The 17,601-nt window shown below is 39.0% G+C and overlaps 1 protein-coding gene across 17 annotated transcripts in view; it reads right to left on the bottom strand.

Annotated features, from left to right (window-relative positions):
* The window catches only part of PTK2 (protein tyrosine kinase 2), a 224,032-nt gene that overhangs the window by 68,159 nt on the left and 138,272 nt on the right, over window positions 1-17,601 (bottom strand). For all 17 annotated transcript variants that reach the window (XM_040588398.1, XM_040588393.1, XM_040588395.1 and 14 more), the window contains 6 exons: window positions 14,237-14,377; window positions 13,435-13,512; window positions 12,296-12,403; window positions 10,922-11,039; window positions 2,957-2,987; window positions 458-510 (listed from right to left, as the gene is read on the bottom strand). In XM_040588398.1, coding sequence (XP_040444332.1) covers window positions 458-510; window positions 2,957-2,987; window positions 10,922-11,039; window positions 12,296-12,403; window positions 13,435-13,512; window positions 14,237-14,377 — 529 coding nt within the window. The remainder of the gene's footprint in view (window positions 1-457; window positions 511-2,956; window positions 2,988-10,921; window positions 11,040-12,295; window positions 12,404-13,434; window positions 13,513-14,236; window positions 14,378-17,601) is intronic.

A 17,601-nucleotide genomic window follows, 5' to 3' on the forward strand; every position in this document is an offset into this window, starting at 1 on the left:
AAAAGCAAAAATTAACTGCTTTGATCTAAACAGCACCTACAAAAAAATAACTATTAAGTTTTTTCTTTCTGAACAGCAATGATTAATACTTAATTGCCTATTTTCACTTTTCAAAGCTGCTCCTTCATAATTAACACACACTCAGGTAATTTCCTTTCTAGCCCACGATGTTCTACTTCATTACAAAGCTAAGTGAAAATATGGACAAGCAGCCTTGCTTTGAAGTATTCTGGCCCTGCGTTACTGCACAGATATGGCTGCGCTCACAAGCGACACTACGTAGGACAGCTGCAAAAAGTTTCTCTTTAGAAACTGAACTACAAAGGCAGCACAGCTATGCTCTTGGGAAAGTCAATAGCCACGTAGCAAGAAGTGAGCTAACTGCGAGTGAAAAATCTGTCTAAACATCTGCTAGCTTTACAAATAAACTTGCTTTTTTTTTTTTTATGAGCCTTACCTGACACAGAGACTGTGTGTGACCTTACTCCTTGCTTCTCATTGTTGGCCAGCCTGTAAAACAGAGGTTGGAATCGCTGAATGCTGTACATTCTTCAGAGTCACATACACTGGGAATTCATCCTAACAGGGCACCTACTGTAATTAGCAGGGCCAATCCATTTCCCACAGTGACAGATTTTGAGGGGGAGAAAAGTCAGAAAGGAATCTACCATTTCAAACCCATCTGAGGGAGTAAGAGTGGAGAGAATGCGTTACCATTTTAATTAGCATATTGATTCACCACAACGGAGCACATTTAAAAGAAAAACCAAAACCTAAGTTTTACAAACTTTTAAGATTAAGCCGTGCATGTTTGTCAATGTATGGAATTCTGATGGTGCTTCTGCTTTCTGTGTTATCTATTGGAAATAAAATACGAATTGAGTTTTTGTGTGTAAGATGACTTATCCTGTGCAACAATTTCAAATTAATATACATGTCAAGTACATGAAGAAAAACAATTACATTTAAACGTAGTTAGGTATAAATGTTCACTAAAATCAGAAATTTCAATGAATTCTTCTAAATTTTTTCACATACATATATCAACACAATTTCAATGGTAAGAGAGAACTGCACTTCATGCTTTCATGAATCTGGAATTTCATCTGGCAAGGGCAAATCTTTCCAGATGTAAGATGCTGTTGGCTAGTAGTTTCATGTATTTGAAGAGAGTTCATTCCTCTGCTGCTAAGACTAAAAGTGTATGTGGTGCCCTTGTTTAAGCAGACTCAAGCATACAAATTCAGGTTTGGCAAACTGCCCCCAAAATAGGGAGAGGCTTTTCCTTCAAACTTTATTAGAAATCCCTACAAATAAAAAAAGGATACACTTTATGTAATTAGAAAGTTATTTTGCATTTCTCAGTTGTATCTATTTAAGTAAAAACAAATTTCCTCTTCCATATGAATGCACGCTAAGTTTACCAATTTTACTGCTTCCAGCCTTGCCTCTAATTTGCTTTTCCTCCCTGCATTTTAACTCCTCTCCTTCTGCACCATGAGAAAGCTACCTGGCTACCAAGGGCTGCAGCAGGACCCTGCATAGGAAGAGCAAGCAGCAGTATCCAAGTGGCTGGTTTCTTGCAGTTTCAGGAACAAATTGTGTTCCATACTACACCCCATAGTTAAAAAAGTAGTAACACCAACTCTGGACTCTTTCCAGGAATCAAGGGAAAAAACAGAATGAGGTGCCTGGGTCAAAGTAGGCACAGTCCCTGTGTCCCAGAAGAAAAAGGAATAGATAAGGCACTATAAACTGCTGATATTCATTTGGACTTTCAACAGTTATCTCCCACTACTGGGATACTGGTGATACTGCCTGATAAGGTTCAAAGAGAACAATCTGATGATAAGTGACTTTAAAATGGCTCTGAATGTGGCTATTGAGGAAGCAGTCAGGTTACAAACAAGCAAAATTAAAAAAGTGGCTTGGTAAACTGAAGTTCAGGAGGCTGCAATAATGAACTGTCTGTGGAAAGGGGAGAGAACCATCACAAACTGTCCAACAGGATGGCGATGTAGCTACTGACACCAGGAGTGTAGAGAATCAGCAGGCAGAATTAACAGGCTTGCCTACCACTGCATTATGGACTCCCAACCAACTCCCAGCAACGTAAGATGTATTCTTAGTTCAAACATAGTTAATGAGAAATCTTTTCTTATTTACCTTAAAGCTTGGAAAGAAGAAAAATGCAGATATATCTTAGAATACTTTATAAGAATTATTAGATGCAGACAGAACGTCTCAGCATACCTTTGATACAGTATCACCATAAAACCAGCCAGAGGGGAAAAAAAAAGCATATCTGTTTGCCCAATATAGATTAGCAATTTTACAAATCCACAATTACTATCAAAGAAGAATATTTTTACATTACTGTATTTTAAAAAAAAAAAAAAAAGATTTAAAATTATTTGCCACGTAAATGGTATTCTTTATTACACTGAACCTAGAGATCCCAACTTAGACTGGCCCCATTACGGAAATTTTATTAACAAAAGGTGACACAACAGATTCATGATATAAGGAGAAAAAAAAGTATTTTCTGTATTTCACATAGCAGAAAAAGGGACAAATAAGAAAAACAAGAGCACAGACTGAAACCACAATTCAAAAACTGTTTAGCATCACGCCTATACTTAAATTTATTCATGGACTCAAAACAAATAGCCTGAATCCCAGTCAAGTCTTTTCCAAAACATCCTTCTTTTGTTACTGTCAAATATGATGGATGCATTATGCACTTTTTTTCCTCAGGTTTTATTTCTGGTATCCTTATAGTTTAATACTGCTGTCAGTCATTTATGCCCCTTGGTCCCAAATCACCACCTGCTATTTGTCCTAGAATCCAAAAGCAAAAATAAAAATCAAGCACATATAAAAAGTCCTAAAGTGTCACTTAAGCAAAACTATTTTTCAAAGCATTTTTAAATATGTAAGAAAACATAAAACTTACTTTGGTATTGATGGTAAAGCTCTTTCACCTTCTGTGTAAACAAGAGGAAAACAGGATTAAAACTTTTTCAAGTTTCCAAATAACCTCTCTCAACGTGCAATACGTACATCCCTAAAACAATAATCATCACAATCTCTCAGGGAAACTTATGCTGATTCAAAAGACTGCTCTATACATATATTAAGAGCAGCATATCAACACAACTCCTTCTAACCAGTGATAAAGACCTTTTGGCAAACTCTTATCTGAGAAAACAATGTATACGGAATATAAAAGTTTTTTACTCTTAACAAATAACTCTAATAAATCACCTGCAGAAGGTATGACAGTATCTCATCTCTCTAGTAAGAAATGCTTTTATCTCCAAGATGTGCTAAGTGCTAACATATAAATAAAACAATTGCAGCCAACTTGGACTTCCAAGTAAGACAACTAACATAAATCATTAACGCAGGTAACTTATCATATTGATTTCACATTTGGTTGAGAATATACAACAGTAACACTTAGCATCCAGAGATGAAATTAGCTTTTTGTGAACTATTTCAAATCCTTGACAGTCTTTTCTTTGATAATGGTATGGTGTATAAAAGCTTGGATGTACATATTCAAGGGGTTTTTGTCCCCTATTGGCTTTGATGAGACACCTGATATACCTGTGGGGAGGGATGATGGAAAAGTTACTAATCCTTTACTAAAACACCAACAATTTACAAAAGATTGAAGTATGCAGGTAAGGATAGGAGGTAGGCAATTAAAATGGGCTTCACTCTCTAAATCATTTAGTACTGACAAAGTGACCTGAGAGAAAACTGGATAGCCACACTTCTAGTATATGTCACCATTTTCTGTTTATAGAACATCGTGTAAATTCTAGTTTGTTTTTAGCCCATGTTAAAATTTCTGAAACTTCCAGACATCATACAAGTAAACTACAGTCTCACCTTTGTGCACACCAAGATGTGCCCAATTCCCAGACGCCATGCTCAACATGGCAAACTACAGTATTTCCTTACAATTCTTTTGCTGTCTGAAGGTAGAACATCATTATTTGGCTCATCAACCTAACTCTGTTTTGATCTGTCCGACAGGGGCTGTTGAAAAAGATGATGCAGGAAAGGTGGCAAACAGGAAGTTGTGATTTGGAAGATGACCTAGAGCAGCTCGGCAAAGTCACTACAGCAAGCACTTGAAACTGGAGGCCGAATGAGGAACAGCAAGATTATACAAGAAGCATGAGGTGGGAGATAAAGGTATTGTAATAGTTTAGGGTAAATGATACCTTTGGGGGACGGAAACAAAAGGCAGAGATCCTTAGAAGTAGGGTGGAGTGACAAGTATGAGGTCAAAGGCATGAAGGTGGCAGCCTGGCAATAGAAGACTGGAGGCTAGGTGCCCAAAAAGGAGACTGTAATGGGCACTAGAGGCTTCACACTGGATGGAACTGAGCAAAAGACATCAAGATTGGAGAAACAGGTAGAAGAGTCCTGCCCGCTGCTATGCAGACCTCCCTAGGGTTGTGAACAACACTCAAAAGAACCTTAAATTCCATTTGATACCTACATCAGCTGTCACCCATTATTTGTGAAAGCACCCTGTGTTGTAGTTTACATCAAGCTATGCTGCTACTGCTAGTCATTCCAACACTGCTCCTACATTTGGCAGCGGATTTAATGGTTTAGATGTTGCTGACGAATCACAGGTCTTACTGGCGAAACATACTTGCAGTCTGTTGTTTTTAAAGGTTTAGAATGTGATACAAACTTCCGTATTAAAAGAGCTTTATTAAACTGCACAGTTAACTTCATCATTCCATGTTTTTAAATCAAGATAATGGATGCACAATTAGTAAGCAGCTATTCAAAAGTCTTGCTCTTAAATATGTAGCTCCATTGCATATTAACTGCATACTACTAAAACTGTATTCTAAAGATGGAATTTTAATTTCCTCCAGGTTTTTTTTGGGGGGGAGGAGCACATCAGTATCGTATTTGGGGACTTCAGAAATGTCAGTGAATGATTTTGTAACACTTGGGAGGGCCAGAACGCTTCATATTTAAAGTACTGACCTCAGCTGCAGATCAGGTTCTCTCTCCTGCAAATGTAGCCCCAACCTCTTAAGAAAGTGAGAAATACCAGACATGGCAACTGCTAGTGTATGCTTAAGTCAATTACTACCTATCAAAAAGGATCTGAGAGAGATAAAGATAGAATCTATCTTTCCAGTGCAGTATTAAATTTCCTTAACAATGAGAACCCTGTTCTGTTCCTGCAAGTCTGCACGACTGACTTACTGAACAGCTTCCTGTCAGTGCAAAATACAAAGCAAGAATGATAGTAAAAGATCTCTTTCACAATAAAATCCTGATTCCATCTTCACAGTAAACTCATTCTACACATTTTGTGAGGTAAGGAGATCGTGACTAGAAGTGGTATTACGTAATTAGTTGAGAAGTAGTATGATGTAGTTAACAAGTAGAGTGTGACAAAGGTGAAAGGAATTGAAGATGGCTGGAAAACTGAGAGGAAACGAGATGGGCAGACAAAGAAAAGCAGACTCTAACACAAGTTAAATGTTTGTTTGTTTCCAGATTGGTTGGAAAAACAAGCAGCATGCATGGGTTCAACATAGCTAAACTCCTGTTATATCTGATCACCTTCCTTTTCACTGTCCTTGGGCAATTTCCACGAGGCATGACTGATACATATATTGTTCTCATTAGTACCAGAACAATGCACTGTCATGCACTGAATGGAACTGGGCCCTCGTCCTCTGGGTTGATGGGGGTAGGAGAGGTGGGCAGTGCACACTCAGCCCTGGGGAGAAGGAAGGAGCACACAGCACTGCTCTTAAGCCACCATCTGATGTATGTATTAACCGCCCTCATGGACAACATTCCCATTTTGGCTGCTGGAGATACATGTCAAGTGGGAAGCCAGATATGGAGAGGGGAAATGGGAAGTAAGCAAGTGTATGTGTAGGAAAAAAAAAAAAGAGGCAACCAGAAATGAAAAACTACTATTACACAGTATTAGAGATGCCTCCCCTTTCACTGGAGAAAATTCAAGGAAAATTCATCCACATGTAACTACTGTTGAAATGGCAGTTCAAAGCGTATCTTATAGACACCTACATGCTTGCTGGATACACACTGCTCACTTCAGGCAGCATTTCCCAAGTTGGTGCTCACTTGTTTACAGCTTATATCCCAAATAAAATACGAAACATTAATTAGTACCCTTGGAGGTCTAAAGTCAAAATTTGTTACTAACAGCATCGCAGTAAAAGCATATGTTGTTTTTCACAAGTTGAAACCCACAACGTTTTGCCGAATTCTATATCCAGTTAGAAATCGGGATATGCATGATCGTATCGGCATGCCCGTGCCCAGGCACTGGCAGCAGGAGCTGCAGCACAGCCTCTGTGAGGGGAGGCCGGGGTGCCCCGGTCCGGCCCCAGCGCCCCCCCCGCAGGGCACAGCTGAGCCCCTCACCCAAGCCGGGGGCGCCGGGGAGCGGGGACACGGGTTTCCGCAAGGGCCACGGGCGGCCCAGGCCGAGGAGGAGGCAGCCCAGGGGGCAGCGGCAGCAGCGGCAGCCCCAGGCCGCAGCAGGAGGAGGGCAGGAGGTGCCGCAGGCCCGGAGCAGGGCTCCCCTGCAGCCCTGGCGAGCCCCCGCCGGGGCAGAGCCCCAGCCCGCAGCCCGGGGAGGGCCCCAGGCCGCAGCTGGGGGCTCTGTCCTGCAGGAGCTGCGGCCCTGGCGAGCCCCGGCGGGAGCAGCGGGTCCCTGAAGGGACGCAGCCCGGGGCAGGGCCCGCGCTGGCGCAGGGAGACGGGGCAGGAGGCGGCAGCGGGGCTGAGGGGCTGACACGGGCTGACACACAGCACGGCCCGGCCCGGCACGGCCCGCGGGGGCAGAGGGGCCGGGAGCCGGGGGGCTGCTGGGAACGGGTAAAAGTTGACAGAGAAGCTTTTTTTTTAAATGTTTGTCTTGCTTCTCACAACCCAAATACATTTAAATTGGTAATAAATTGATTTTCCTCCAGTCAAGTCTGCTTTGCCCATGTTGGCAACTGGTAAGTGATCTTCCCTGCCTTCCTCTCAACAGCTGAATTTGCTCATCCTGCTCTGTCCCCCTGCCCTGCTGAGGAGGGGGTGAGCAAGCAGCTGAGGCTAGCTGCTGGCCAACCCACCTTTTTGGTGCCCCATGTGGAGCTTCAGGAGTTCAAGGCAGCAACAGTAATTGAAAAGGTGGTGGCTGAAAGTCAGGCTGGAGAACAACAGGGAGGGGAATAAATATGGGGAGCTTGGATGCTGGTGTTGGGAATATGTTGTCGTAAAGTGGCAATAAGGAGAAGAGTTTTACTGCGCATATACTGTTGTGGGTTTTTTTTTCTTTTTAGGTGATGATACCTTAGATCCAATCCTACCACCCCCTGGCTCCAGGAGACATGAAAAGAACTCTCAAGTATTTTGGTTCATCACAACATAAACTGCCCTCATCTAACTGAAATTATTGTAAAAGCAAAATCAGTGAGATGTCAAACTAGTCAAATTGGTAACAGTATCATGAGATTTATTAAACATTGTCATTCAATTAAAGTGAAAACGGTGCTTGCGGTTAATTTGTGTGAAAACAGAAAAAACTTATTTAGAGAACTTAATGGATTATTTAATTTTGGTATTTTGAAACTCAAAATTCTCAGTTTTCATTTAGCTGTAATCGTTTTAGATTCAAAGGGAATGTTCCAATGTAAAGGTGAGTTCTGCTATGAAGGAATGACAATCAGATAACCATTTCAGTTGCTCAGGTGTTTTTATTCCCCAGTCTTTTTGGCCTTTTATAAGAGTGTTGACAATTTTGCATTACCTGTAAAGCTTGTTTAAAGTGATTAATAGATACAAAACTCAGCCACTAGACTTAAGATCACAGGAATGCTACTTCGTGCATAGCCCAAACAGTACACGGACACTTCGTATCAGTTTAAGTTTTTATCAGTGGCTTCATTTGGGCTCTTTGCTTGTAAAAGTTAAGTGTGATAATGGAAACACAAATATTAAGTTTAAAGTTTCCACATCAGTCTAAAGGGATAATAGAAATACTAAAATGTTTATGAAAAATTAAACAAACTGAATGGAAATACGCCAAAGGCTGGCCAGATCTTAAATGTTACTAAGTGCTCTCACCAAATGAAGAGAAACTGGGTTATTAACAGATATCAAGACAGATAATATCACAAAAACACAGATTCTTTTAGTAATCAAGAAGATAATTTATGAGGAGACTTGCAATAAACATGTAAATTTACAACAGAGGGGATGAGAAAGTTCAAAGAGGGGAGAAAACACATCTGTTGGATCAAGAGTTGTTACATGATTTGTTTCTGATGTGCCTTATATAATCAGAGCTCACTGTGGAAGGGCTCTGGGAATGCAGATCATGGCAGGGACAGCTCCTATGAAATGTTTAATTAATATCTTGAGTTTTGCTATGAACTTAAAAAAAACCCACCAACATAACCCTCAGACAAAAGAACCCCACAATTTATTTTAACTGGAGGGATTCTCTTCATGTTTGCATAAAGAGGAGTGTTCCCAAGTGCTATATAATGCTCCTTTAACTCAATCACTGCTCATTTGCTTTATGTTAAAATACGCCAATAAGAGTATCACACAAACACAGTCCATTAGATGCACTGATTTATTTTGCATTCATGCCTACCAGCAAACCACAGTGCAACACAGTTCTGCAACAGAAAAATCTGAGATCATGTCCTTCACCGAGCTTAGTGAGTCTAGATGTAACAGCTGAATGATAAGCAAGTCCGATCAGAGGAAGACAAAAATTAGAAAGAAAAAGTGCAAATGCAGTGAGTCAATTTATATTGTCACCACCTATAGTCAGGACCCCACATGCCCTGCAAATCTTAGATGGCAGCTGCTTGTATGCATCGTGAAGCAAGTAAGCATTGGAGAGGACACAGTAAATCCTGTAGAGATTTTGACTGGGAGCTGCTCTCTTGCCTGGGCAAGAACAGCAGAGCAGGGTTTGGCTGAGAAATGGAAGTGCATGTGACTGGAGCACAATCAGCGCCACAATACACAGCACTGGAAGCTTGCACATGGATGAACAGAGGTAAGACTCGACGAAGGCCATGACTGCCTGCAGTTGCTGTTGTGAATGACAGAATTGGAAACCATCAGGCAGTGGTATTTTGTGAAGAGCCTTTGTGTACAGGTAAGAAAAGAAAAGCCATTCTAGTGGCAGAGGATCAAGCTGGTAATAGCACTGGCAATGTCGACTGGATGGACCAAACTGCTGAAATACCACCAGTGCCAAAGTGGCAAGAATTGGGACGTATTCTACAGAAAAAGTGGAGGACAGTCTCAGAGCTACCCATTAGCTTAGTATGGTTGAGAAGTGGGGAGAGGAAATGTGTTAAGATCAGGAAAAGTTTTAAAACCTCAACTTTGGCTACTGTAACTTCAGGCTGAAAAACAGCCAACCCACTGGGTATTAGAAGGAAAGTTTTGGAACCGAGTACTAAGGATTGTAACAAATGTCACCCATTTTTCAGAAAGGAGGCACAAAAGACAATTGCTTACAGGTATTGACTAGCCTAGTGAAATGAAAAAATTGGGTTCTGATGCCTGTTTCATTTTTAGAACAACAAACTACCATTATCACTGACGCTTAGCTTATCCTTTTGGTGATGAATTTTGGTGTCGATGGTTCATCATCACTGAGCTGCGCACCAAGATGGCTAGAAGAGATGAGTTTGTGTGCTGGGAAGATTCTCCTTTGTATGGAGGTAAGGTTGCATGACTAATGCAAATTCTAACAAAGCTGTTTGTGTTGGAGCTAGAGGTCACTCACACACGCTAAGGGTCAGAATTAACAAACATGCAAGTTTAAGAATAATCTGAACAATTACTAATTGCTGTCAAAATATCTAACAACCTATAATCACACTTCTTCACTACTCAATGACCAAGTTTCAGTTTGTTGGGGATTTTGTGCTGTGCGCAGGCAGGATGCTACATATGGACCTGGGAGAGACCTGAACTATGTTACTAATATTCATTTGAACAGTTACAAACCAGAGAAAACCAAACAAAAAAGCAAAAACATGGTTAAAAAGGGACTCGGCTTCAGATTGGAGAGCTGCTGGGATAGTTTGTGTACTTCCTTGTATTATAAACAGGGATGATGGAAATAGTTTATTTTTTTAGAAACCAAAAATTTGGATGGGTTTTCACAGATAAAGATTAGTACAGGAGGACAGAAATTTCCATCTTCAAGTAGCTTTGCTTGGATGTTTTCAATAATTAAAGCTGGCTGAAATGAGAAAACAATCTAATGAAATTTAATTCAAATTCTCTCTTTAAAGCGAGGTGTACCTGCACCCTTGTCTCACTGCTCCCAGTTTGTGGGTTGCTACAAAACCAACAACACTACAAAACGCATCTCTGCTTTAGTTCTATTTTATGAGAAAAGCTCAGGAGACTTCTCTCAAACTTTCTATTTTTTTAACTGAGATGTTCTGAGTATCTAGGAGGAATGCAGAAATTTTAAAAAAATTATCACTAGTCAGAACCTTATCCAAATGCATTCTAACCAACCTCTCCGAATTTCCACTTATATATTAAGGAATCACATTTCAAGATAACACGTCCTTGTTAGGAGCGCCTTTAATTACAATTTACTTCTGCTAGTTAAGTTTAGAATAGTGTAAAGCACTGATTACTGAAAATCAGTCTAAATTATCAGCCATTAAGTCATTTTTGATGGAGTGACATTTACTGCTGGCATGCCTCATAACAAAAATACCTCATGGTTCCTCCCCTGAAAGACAAAAGCTTCAAAATGAGGGGTTTGCTGCTACCTTGTGTCTTCTATTCACGTGCAAAATAACCTCTCAGTAGATAGGAGTATAGCAGCTACCAGAATGAAACGTGTCCTTACCTTTCTGTGGCCTGATAATAAAAGATTGCGTAGCTCCATTCACCAGTCGGCAATATCCGTCTATCAAGTCAGCCATATTCTCTGCAATGGTTAAGGATGGTGCTGTCACTGTCAGAGGCTAAAGAAGGAAAAAACAAGGCACCAACAAAGAGGTATTATTGTAGATGCAAACACTGAGCAGAACAGCTGTGTCATTGCATCAGAACTTTACACACATTTGCAAACAGTAAACAGCAGAACATGGATGAGCAAAGAACTACCAGATTCTTGCTTTACCTTTTATGTAGCAAATTCAAAACATGAGGTTCAGAAAGCACAGCTGGCAAAACTTTCCACCCAAATTTAATACTAATCTGGGTTTAGTAAGTGGCTGCTAGCTAAACGTTCAGCCAACCAACCACTGTTCATTACAACTGCTATGACTTTTATGGCAATAATTATAATTCTGAAGAAGCTGCTTATTCCTTAAAGTTCTTACAGGTGCTATCTTTTTCTTTTGCAGCAATTTATTTCTTTCCCTAAAAGGTAACACCCCCCCATCTTCAAAAAAGATAAAAATAAAAACATGGACAGTGGAAAAAAAGATGAGACACATACGGACAAGCTATTAATTTCAATATTGCCAACATTCATCACCCTCTGTGCAGATTTGCCAACTTGCCCTCAATCCTCCTCTACCACAGTGACTGCTTTCCAGTGCACTGGACCAAGAAAAAGATTTGATCTCATTTCCAGCTCTGCCTCCCTGTAATATGAGGGAACAAATTTCCCCTTTTTCCTATTTCCCCTTTTCAGAAAAGTGAAATTACTCAGTTTCCTCTTTAGGACCGAGCATCATATACGTATGCACTACTAACTATTAAGTCGCACTTCAGGGCTAGCATTTTTAAATTAACCTTCTTTTACAAATGTCAAAATCTACAAGCACCAGATGCAAAACCTAAAACATGCAATGTGTTCTAAATCTATTTTAAAAACAAAAATACCTGACTAGTATGATGACTAGTCACACTTGACTTCCCTTTCCCCTTAAAGAACAAGAAAAATCTAAGAACTGCAGAATGCCTAGAATGTAAAATGTTAACATAAAAAACGCTGGCTGTAACTGCAGGAGGAGCAAGAGAGTTTGTCAGTAACTGAAGTCTTTACACACATACAAAGATAGGCAGTCCTCAGTTTAAACATGAATGTACAGAAGTGAAGTATACATTTAGTATATCATAATTATCCTGGCAGTAGAAAAATCCAGAACAAAGTTACAGATCAGAACACAAGTACAATATACAGAGTATCTTTCATTCAGAGCATACTGACCTCCACCCCTTCCCAGGAAAACCAAAGCTGGTAAGTTAATCACAACTGTCAATATCATACCTCAGGTGCACCTGCTATCTTGAGTTGCAACATGCCTTTTCTGTCCTTGTCTTCACTGTTTGAATACTGAATAGTTTGCACTTGATTAAAGTCTGCTAGATGAGTTGGCTGCAGAAAGGCAATGGAAAAAGTGGGGAAAATTTCAAAATTCCAGCAAAATACTTTGCCTTTATTCCTGATGTTGCAAAAGCAGGTGTAGACTTTGATCTCCAAACTACACTTGCCGAAATCTGTTCCTCCGTTTCTTTCTACGGTTCTGTTAGGCTCTGGCTAACGTACACAAATACCCACAGTATTTGCAAAATGAAACCAAGCACCACGTCTGCCTACAGAGGTCGCTGTTGAGTAACTCCAGGCATACGCTGATCTACATAGTAGAAACAACCTCTTGGAAGTTAAGACAGAAAACTTAACAGGTTCATCACAGGGAACCTGCACTCACAGTACACACAACGTTCCTCCAGACTGCTGTAAAAGGTATGTTCCTAGATAGCTATGTATTCTTAATCTCCAAACCTTTTCATTACCTTTGAATTTATTTCAATAGAAGTTGGACATGGGCTTAACTTAAGCCGTGATTGTAAAGGTCCCACATATTTTGCTATAAGAACCTGTCTGAACATAACTTCCTTGCTTCAGGGAGACATACAGAAAATACTGTAATGCAATGCACATCAGGTAATGAAAAGGCTATTAAGGGTCTGAAGTAAAGCAAATATGCCAGCAATGGCTGCAAAAAAGCTAAATACTAACTGATTAAGCAAGCTCTGCATTTTCACGTTCCTAAGAAAGAATAGAATAATTTGCATGTTTCATTGTTAAGAAGTCACAACTAATGCTTCAAATTCTGCAAGTGAGCACTTCATTGGGTACAAAAGCCAACAAGCTCAGTGCTATGGCTGACAGGGTCTCTCAGCTTCACCCAACCACATTTTCTCCAATTCCAAATCATGAGTTAATATCTGAACAACAGCTGTATATACTGGATCTCCCAGCTCTTCTGTGTTTAACTCAAAGATTAGACTTGTCATTCCCCTTTTTGTGAAGTTCAGTTCACAACAGGTCATGGTTGTTAAGACAGTAATTGAGAAAAAAAAAACACAAAAAAAAACAACAAAACAAAACAGAAGTAGACTTACATTTGCACCCTTGTCTGTAAGGTAACTGATTCCTTCTTCTGGGCCAATTGCCAGTTCCACTGAAATAATCCAGCTTGACTTCAGAATCAAAGGAGAAAGACAGGGCAAAATTTCAATAGTAAGACAAGACCTTGCTATGGAAACACTATCCTCCAATGTTATAATTGCAGTTTTTAGTAATTAAACTCTAGAAGCTTTTAAACTCTTATAACAATTTAAAATGTATTAAAATCAAGTAATTTTATAAGTAGCAAAACTCCTCATGACTGGTTTCCTGCGGATCCCTGCTACTCAAAAATGCATTTCCATGTGTTTTATCTTACGTCTACATGAGAACACTGTATTTCCCGTATTTCCTCTTCTATTCTCACGGACATTGATGTGCATGTTCTAATTTCTACTTGTCTGTTTTCACAAAGCTTGCAGGCTTACGGCCTTTTCTCAAAATTTGCTTGAAATTAGTAGACTAAAAGGCATTAGAGGAAAATTTACAAACAGAAGAAGCCAAGAAGTCTCACCTCCTTACAAAACCAGCTTAAAAATTGCTTGACTTTCACAACAAATCGCCGATAAAAATAATTTTAAATGTACAATTCTTACCCTACCTAATGAATGGTACCTTTTAAACAGTCAACTGAAAAAGTTCTAAATAAAATCAATAAATATATTTTGTTGTTAATTAAATCAATGTCTTTACATCAAAACAGGAACTAAGCAAGCAATTAGTTACAGAATTAAACAAATCCAACACAACTCATAACTACAGCATGTATTCTAGTGACTGTCACATCCCCCTACTTACACCGAGAGCACACTTGAAGCATTCCTTGTCAAATCTGTACACTGGAGAGAGGATCTCAAAGAATTTCAGAATACTTTCTTCTCTATTAAGGTTGGCAAATTGTCGAAATGTTTGTTGGATTAATTTTCGTAGTGTTTTGGCCTGTGTATAAAGTGTTTAAAGATCAATGATATTAATTTAATCAGTGACAGTGCATTTGAAGAGTTTCAGTCAGTATCACTAACCATTTCTTTATCAATGAGATGCAGAGAATTCTCAAGAAAAAAAAAAGAAGCTTCAAAATATAAGTAACAGTTGTGTCTTCTAACTTCTGCCTGGGAACAAAATTCCTACTGCTATATATTATAGAGAGAATATCTAACTAATAATTTTTTTAATAAATTATAATAAAAGACATGTTAACCTTTGCAGGAACTACTCTAGACTACTCATTTCTCCCAACTTTTTAACTATGTACCAGTACAAAACCACAGCACCATAGGTTCATACGAGGTTTTAAACCTTCATAGTAGGTTTTAAAACTTCAAAATTAAAACATCATTTTCTTATCTGGTAATAACAACTCAGCTGTAGCAGTATCTGAATCTCTGTGCACAACAGTGGATTCTTCAAGTCTGAAAATATGCAAAATAACTTCCACATAAAAAATTAAAATTTAAATAATAAATTCAAAATTAATGTAAAAAGTAACCAAACAAACTGTTTAACTATATCACATATAATTTAATTAATTGCTTTCAGGGTAGAAATAACCACATAGAAAGAGCACCAAAAATCCTCCCAGCATCTGGGACAGTGGGACAGAGCAAGACACCTAATAATGTACCCTGAAAAAGCAAGCATGTAAAGGATAAAGCATGCAGGCTTTCAAACAACTGCATTTAATAAAATAAAATAATAAAAAAAAACCACCACAAACAAAACCCCTAATCTAAAACTTGTCAAAAGTGAAGTATCTGCCTGTATAAAAACTGAATCTGAGAAGCAATTTCTTTACCACGCCCCAAAACTGAACAAGCAATCAAGAATCCTGAATAAAAACATCTCTTTCTGAACACTAGAATTCATCTAGACAAAAGTGCAGTGTCTTCTCTTCATCTGCCCTAATCCTAAGAATCACAGAGCCATTTAGGTTGGAAAAGATCTACGAGTACATGGGTGCTCTGTGAGTAATGTAGGGCCAGGCAACCTACTCTTTACATCATGTAGTGCCAAAACATGAAAACCACAGACACATCTATTATTTTTCCTTTTACCAAGCTTGACCCATGTCTAAAGTAACTGAATGTGTTTAAAAAACCTAAGTAATACCCATTTCTAATATATCTTCCAATTAACAACTACAGAAGGTAAAATAGTGATTATTTTTGCAGTATGTCAAGGTTGACAGGAATTACCATTGTTCCTCTACCAAACAATATCTGAGTGTCCTACTGTAACAGCATCAAAACTCCTCATTTTTTCACATCGCCTGTTAACTGCTCCGGGCACTATGCAAATAGAAACTCCCTTTTGTCTTTAGCACTTCCAGCCAGATTAGGCATTCATTTTTAGTAAGCCTTTGAAGAACATTCAGAACTCCAAATTGCCAGAGCTTTTTAAAAGGACTGTTTAGAAAAGAGTCACTCTAATAGCAGTGATTGAAGGGTGTTGTATATTCACATACAAAATCAGTTTTCCAACACACATACAGGTTGGAAAAAAACTTTAGCTCAGCACATAAACTTTAGGTTATAAAGTTTACACAGACACCTGCCATTTTATTGTAATTTTAAATTACTGTGTCACTTTAGGAGAACCTTTTACCAACTATCAGGTGGATCACTACTCTTAAACAGGCTGTGGATGCTTGCGTAGGATAAAGAAAGCATCTGGCAGTCAGGAGACCTCCCAACTGCACCGAGAGCTGCCTAAGACTTTGTTAGGACTCAAGATACACTATACTGGACCTGTCTTTTATCATCCTTTTTAGAGAGAAAACAGATGTTAAGGGAACTGAAGACTTTAGCCTTAACTAAACACCTGGGAAAAAACAGGAGCAAGACACTACAAAAAGAAAAAAACAACTCCGCTAGCTCCAGTCGTCCCAAGTATTTCAGTCACTCAGTTGTTAAAAGATACTTTATTCTGCCCATGGTTTGTTCCCCTGGCCTGTTTCAGCATCATCTTGACTTCCATGTGTAATGGCATATGTTATTTGGCTCTTTAAGTCCACCAAGATGACTTACTCTTCACTTTGAGATCATTAGTAAGGTGTAAACATAGAAAGTCAGTTAGAGAAACACACCTCTTCCGTAACAGAAGAGCACCATTTATGAGAAGTATCTGCAAATGACAACTTCAAGGGAAATGCAGTGAAAATTTGCTCTTAAATATTTCCTAAGAACATTTTATTTTTCTGCTTTTGCCCAAGGCATGCTCTAGAGTGAAAGTGAAGACTCCTAATTCACAAACTAAAGACAATCTGGTTTGCGTCCATTTCCCTGCACCACCCCCTGCCCTCCAGCTGTTGGTTTAGTTTAAGTAGGTATTTTTTCCCCCCCATGGTGTTTGGCATACTTAATACAGCTACTTAGAACATGGCTTAGTGGTTATGGCATCACTGAGGCACCATTTACTAAGCTAAACACAGGAAGGTTTCTTATTCTTCTCTTCGTGAAGCAATGAAAATGGAAGGCCTGCTGACTCAGCGACTTTTCCTATGTATCTGGAATTATTCAGACTTACTCTTTCTTGAACATGGATAAACAGAACTATTTGCAGCACATATGAGAGAGAATGCATTTTTCAATGTCTTTAATGTTTCCTCCTGGAGAAATCTCCCTAGATATCTCCTAAGACAGCACTCGCTTTCTTTTACAACATTATGTCGTACAGACACTCTGTGATCAGCTAATACACAATGTCTTTAAACTCCTGACTTTTAAAATGTATTTAATGAGCTCCTCAAATAAAGCTGAACGTTCTGTTTTTAAATCCCTGTATATCACTTCATACTTTGCACTGCTAAATATTGTGATTTTCATTTTTCCAGCCTTCTGGTCTTCCCATACATAGAGTGACACCCTCTGTACAGCTGGCATCTCCTAAACGTGTAACATCAACAACGTCGATTACCACTGCAATACAGTCCAAGCTTTACCTCACTAACGGAGAGAAATAATTTTCTTTATTGTAAATGTATTTACAATATCTTTAATATATGGATATTTATATATCCATGTAAAATAATATGTATTATTTTACATGGCCATCAGGAGCCTTCCTTTGCCTGCCAGTACAAAATCATTGGTTTTCACAAAGTCAAAGAGTCATTTAATCACTGAATCAATCCTAGATTATTTTTAATAGGGATTTAATTTTCA

Source organism: Falco naumanni, chromosome 3 (assembly GCF_017639655.2).
Source record: "Falco naumanni isolate bFalNau1 chromosome 3, bFalNau1.pat, whole genome shotgun sequence".
Classification (NCBI taxonomy): domain Eukaryota; kingdom Metazoa; phylum Chordata; class Aves; order Falconiformes; family Falconidae; genus Falco; species Falco naumanni.